The sequence below is a fragment of the Urocampus carinirostris genome, chromosome 14 (genome assembly GCF_059441175.1).
Source record: "Urocampus carinirostris isolate Australia breed hairy pipefish chromosome 14, RoL_Ucar_1.0, whole genome shotgun sequence".
NCBI classification, from domain to species: domain Eukaryota; kingdom Metazoa; phylum Chordata; class Actinopteri; order Syngnathiformes; family Syngnathidae; genus Urocampus; species Urocampus carinirostris.
In genome coordinates this window covers 14,042,782-14,048,801 of record NC_142362.1, presented here as the reverse complement: position 1 = coordinate 14,048,801, position 6,020 = coordinate 14,042,782, and the positions used below count along the sequence as shown (strand labels likewise).

Here is a 6,020-nt window from a genome sequence, read left to right as displayed (position 1 = left end):
CACTGAATTAGTCTGTTATAACCAAAACTACATGCACACCCAGACTTTTTTGGTTAAACCTTTACTTTAAAATGGTATTGGTCAGGGGGCCGGACCAAATGTGGCGGGCCGTAGTTTGAGGACCACTGACCTAAAGTAAAACCTCTTTCTCCTGACACAGAAGCTTTACGCTTCTTTCTATGGTCATAAATCACACCAAAGGTAACAACGCATGAATTCCGCCGCGCGCGCGTGTGCGCGCAAAAGGCGCACGACTCAGTGATCGGTCTCGCTCCGTTTAGGTTGGGTGGGGCATTCCGCCGTGCGCATTTTGCATATCACGTGACCGTCCGCTGACAAATCCTCAATTAGCTAGCCAGTTTATTCTTGAGAAGTTGCTAGGGCGCTTCGGGATCAGCGTGCGCATCCGCCAGCTCCATGGCCATGTGCGAACGGAACCCTCTCAGCTCTCCGCCGGCCTACGTCGGACCCTTACTCAATTTGGGACCGACCCCCGAGACGCTTTACTTGCCTAACTTGCGCACCGGCGGCGGCGGGGGCGCGCACCACATGCCCCCGCTGCATCACCACCACCACCTCCCTTACAACAGAAGAGCAGAGCTGTGCACGCTCCCGTGGTCAAGTTCGTGCGCGTCCGGGCCGCCCGCGCATCACAACCGCGCCTTTGGAGCTTATTGCCAGACGTTTCGTCCCAACGCGACCGCGCCCGGAACCAACAATAACAACAACAGCAACGGAGAGCCAGCCAAGTCACCCTTGCAGGAGGGGGCACGGTGCCCGCCTGGAGTGGACCACAAGGCGGGGACGCCTCACGAGGCTTATGCGGAAGAGTTGCGGGGGTACTTAGAGGGCCACAGTTCGAGTTCAGCCCACCTGGAGCAGGAATGCGCGCGGAGGTTGCATGTCAACAGCAAGCTGCATGACCCAACTCGGCCTCCGTCCGCGCTCACGTGTTTTCCTGAAGGTCAGTTTTGTTTTCACAATTGAAACTTTTTTTGTGTAACTTCAACTTTTTATGACAGATTTCCTGTTTCTAGCACTTTCAAGGTCCCAGATAGGCAGGAAAAATGCGTCAGGGTTTTCTTTGTCACTGTTACGCAATCCCCTCAAAATGATTATTCTTTTTTTGTTTTATATAATAATAATTATTCTTACACTATTACCATGTATGTATTAAACTTTAGTATTTTATCCCGAAACTGTTCTTGCACCATCAGATGCCATCATTCAAAATTGGTCACCTATTTCACATCTCATAATGACAATAAATGATTTTCTATTCTTAATTTCAATTGCAATGCTTTGATGTGTTAAAAACCTAAAAGGCACATTTAATAAATGTGTAAAATTGAGCAATTGGTGTAGTTAATGTGTTATAAGCGAATGGCAGGAATAGAGGTCAACATGTGTTTATCATTAGGTGGTTCTCCTCACAAAATAGAGAAAGAATATTGTGTGAAATTGAGTAACTTGTTTGTGTGTAGCAAATGTGTTTCAGGCAAAATAACAGGAATGGAGGTCTACATGTGTTTTTCATTACCTTAGGAGGATGCCCTCACAAAACACCATGAAATTACTATCTGTAGTCTAGTTACTCATACTCTAGAAACACATATTCCTACCTACACCAAAAGACAAATTTAATCTAATTTACTTGATTATTTACAATAGTTTTAACACCCATGTAATCATGCACAAGTGCAATTTCTTCACTGCATATTAAATGTAGATAAAACACAACAAATAAATATTTCTTGGTGTAATAGGTTTTACACACTTTTTATTTTATTATTTATACTCTATTTAAGAATCGAAAATTTGAATTATTCCCCCTGTCATGGTGTTTAAATATACATTTTCTCTCTTATTTTTTGATATATAGTTTCTTAGTTTAATAAGTTTTACACACATTTTTAAATTATTTATATTATATTTAATAATCAAATATTTTAATTATTTCCCCTGTAATGGTGTTTAAATATACATTTTCTCTCTTATAGTTTAATATATACAGACTTTTCTCAAATATGTATATATTTTTTGGAATGCAAGAAGGGAGAATATAGGAAAAACGTTATTTAATTTTTATACATTTTATTAACTACCACTAATGGCGTTTGAATTGATTTTCTCTTATGTATTGGTATCGCACCCCTTTCTCAAAACTATTTTTCTTTTTTTAAAATAAGACTAAATAATGTCCAAAGATAAGATTATTTTTGTATTCACTTGACATTTTTTCCATGTTAGGTTTATAATACAAAATAATACAAAAGCATTATTCTATTTTATTGTGGCAACGACTAATTGTGCAAACTTCCTTACATGGTTTTTATGTTTTTCTTTACATTTTTAATCGTATTTATTTTATTTTTTTACATGCCTTGATCATCTTTTTTCATCCCCACAAGCGCCATTCATTGTGTTCGCCTTAGTTAGCATCGCTGGCTAGAGAAAGAAGCGATGACGTCATCGTGTATGTTTCAGCCATTGCATCAGACAGCCAGCCCACAGACAAGTCCAGATTCATTTTTGATATACAAAGCAATAAATATGCAATGTTTGAAATACTTTAACGTCATTATTGGTTATAATTGTTGATGTTTGAGTGATACCTTGCAATATTTTAGTTTAGCTTTAGATGCATTGCTGCACAGAGTGTAGTGGGTGTTAACGTTGCATATTCAAGTCATGTTTGGCAATGTTTTCATAAGATATATGGATGCTTATTTGCATCTAGCTTACACAGAGCGTGCAACTATCGGGTGTTAATGTGCTCGCAGGTGGTCCTTGGTGCTCGTCGCAGCAGTCGAGGAGCCGAAAAAAGAGGAAACCTTACTCCAAGCCTCAACTGGCCGAGCTGGAGAGCGAATTCCTGCTCAACGAATTCATCAACAGGCAGAAGCGCAAAGAGCTGTCGGACAGGCTGGAGCTGAGCGACCAGCAGGTGAAAATTTGGTTCCAGAACCGCAGGATGAAGAAGAAGAGACTCATGATGCGAGAACAAGTATTCGCCCCCTACTGACGCCCTGAAAAGAAAAGAAAGGATGAAAAATCTGCTGTCTGGAGGACCACCGCAGCGGGGACTTTGACGTCACGTCACGGCGATTGTCCGGGCTGGCTGGAGCGAGGGGGCTTTTATTTATAAACGCGTGTGAAATGCTTCCAAATCCCCGTCACGGCAAACATTTCACACTTGGCTGGGATGTGGAGGTTTTTTGGAGGCGGCCCCTGCTCCGATTTTGTGCGTTTCTCCCCCCCTTTCCTGTGTTGTTGTGCAGAGGAGCTCAAGTTCACGATAGCGCCCATTTATTATACGATTATTACACATATATATGCATGATTGTCTGTTATAAGATTTTTTTTTACATTTTGGATTGTAAATAAATGCGTGTTTTTTCAGTTGTGTATCCAATGTAAACAATTATAGCTGCTAAAATGAGATTTTGTGTAAAGACTGAAGCAAGCTTAGCTAGTAGCTAAGTTAGCTAGGTCATTTTTGAATGTAAAACAACACAATAACATAACACAACAACGGGGTCTTGACTATAGACACACGTATTGTAGCTTATCACTATCTTTCTAGCATGGTCGCTCATTTGTTATAATTTCATATTTTTTTTCTCAAAAATATCAATTGATTTTGTATTGTATATGACACCAAAACAACAAAAGAACGAATTTCTGCAAGCATCATTGTTAGTAACATTGCTATCTTACTAGCATGATTGCTAATAGGGTATATTTTTTACATTTTGTTCTCAAAAATATCAATTTTTTCTTCTTATTAATAAATGCAGCCCATTTACATTATATTTGACATATACAACAAAAACACAATGCCTGCGAGTATCATTGTTAGTAACATTGCTGTCTTACTAGCATGATGGCTAATAGGGTATATGTTTACATTTTGTTTTCAAAAATATAAATTTTCTTCTCATTATATTTGACATATACAACAAAAACACAATGCCTGCAAGCATACTTGTTAGCAACATCGCTATCTTACTAGCACGGTTGCTCATCTGTCACATTTTCACTCAATGTTCTGAAAATAACAATTTTCTTCTCATTATACAAAAAATCAAAACAAAAAAAAACCGAACTTGTGCAAGCATCATTGTTAGCAACATCGATATCTTACTAGCATGATTGCTCACAGGTTATATTTTCACCATTTGTTTTAAAAAACATCAAGTTTCTTCTCATTAAATATGACATCAAATACAACAAAACACTTTATCTGCGAGCATCATTGTTAACAACATTGCTATCTTACTAGTATGGGTCATAATTTCATGTATTTTTTCTCAAAACTATGAACTTACTTACCGATTTTATTATTTCCTTCAAACAATTAATCCTGTGATTATGCTTCTATGCTAAAATATTTTATCAAGTGGGAGTTAGTAAAATGTATCCTAGCTAAATACTGCAATAAACAAAACTTAAACCTTCCTGAATGTATTCTCGTTTTTGTAATGATTTACGGCTTTACTACTAATGCTATTACAGTTGTAAGTCCATTGTGCTATGATGCTTATAATATACAAGTATCTCGTTTTTATGTATGTAAATAAACCATGATTTCTGGCAGGAATGCATACTCAGTATTTGTCCATGACGTTTTTAGAATGTAAAGGAAATATTATATTTATGCAATACCTATTTGTAAGGAATAACGTTGGTGTTTACATCGTTTGATCTGACATTGTAACGTACATGTTTGACGAAACACGTGTTGTTTGTGGAGCAGGGTGACGTCATGCTGTTTATAATAAATACTTGTAGCTATTACTCAAGAGTGTGTGTTTTTTCGTATATATATATATATAAATATATACCTATATAACATGTATACTGCATATATATGACTTTATGCAACCCGTGTGCAAGTCTTTTGAGCACCTTGTGTCACCTTCAAAGTAAAAAACCCGAAAAAACGCAGCAAAATGAGAGCTTTTGTGTTTCCCCTCACATGCACACACACACACACGCTTACAGACACACGCGTACACAAACGCACGAACGAATACACGCCGTAGTTGCAGCTGCACTGTGGCAAAGTCAATTGAAGGTGACTGCAGCTCCATATAGGATAAGTCCATTTTATTTCTTTAAGGGCCAGTCAGTGCTTTTTAAAATTAGCCTATAAAAGAAATTATTACGCTCCAAACAGTTTCTGACTGGCTCAAAAAGGATTTTGAAGCGATATAGAATGGCCGAAACACTATAAAACAAGGGAATTATAATCTTAGATTTGATTTTTGGAGGACAACCCGGTTGCTAATACAGATTGCACAAAAACTAGATCATTTTTACATTTTTGTGCAAAAAGGAACATAGCAGTAAGAGTGTTATTTTGACTGTTTTGCTTCTTGCAAGGAAATATACAAATATAACCTTCTCATGGTTGCCCCGAGAATGCTAAAGAGTATGTTAGAACTGGTTTCTTTTTCTCTTTTTTTTAACTAAGGGAATTTTTACTGCTGCAGCAAAGGTTCGCTTCCTCTGTGCGACGTTTCCGCCCCCCATTTTGTGACTTTATTGCTTTATTGCGGCAAAACGCGGCCAGACAGCATCATTTAGCTCCGGACCCTAAAGACAGTGGGGGATCCAAAACAAAGTTAAGGTCAAGTTAGTTGGACTCCATTCCCACGGATTTAGATTTTTTTTGTCTTGTCAATTTTTGGGATTTTTATTCTTTATTTTTTTTTCATTCACAGAAAATACAAAAAAAAATGAGATACTAATGACTTTAGCATCCCTCTCTTTTTTCCTCTACGCTGTGTTAGCTGGGAACATCCTTTTGTTGTTTTTGTAACCAGATACTTAGAAATTACTGACTTATTTATGCTATCGATTCCGTGCGCACGATTTATTTGTCAATGGGCCAACTAATTCAGAATTGTTGCCAAGTTGCAACATAAAATAGGCTGAAATCGGCTTTTTAATGTACACACGACAGCTAGTTATTTCTTACAACTCCATTACCTAGCTTTAAATATCTTCAATTT

General features: G+C 37.9%; 1 protein-coding gene across 1 annotated transcript; it reads left to right on the top strand.

The window, feature by feature from the left end:
- The first annotated feature begins 417 nt into the window (after nucleotides 1–417).
- Nucleotides 418–3,025, top strand: hoxd12a (homeobox D12a). The gene is made up of 2 exons (XM_088352874.1): nucleotides 418–964; nucleotides 2,784–3,025. Exons 1-2 carry the CDS (start codon nucleotides 418–420, stop codon nucleotides 3,023–3,025), a joined length of 789 nt encoding a protein of 262 aa, XP_088209000.1.
- Nucleotides 3,026–6,020: the final 2,995 nt, after the last annotated feature.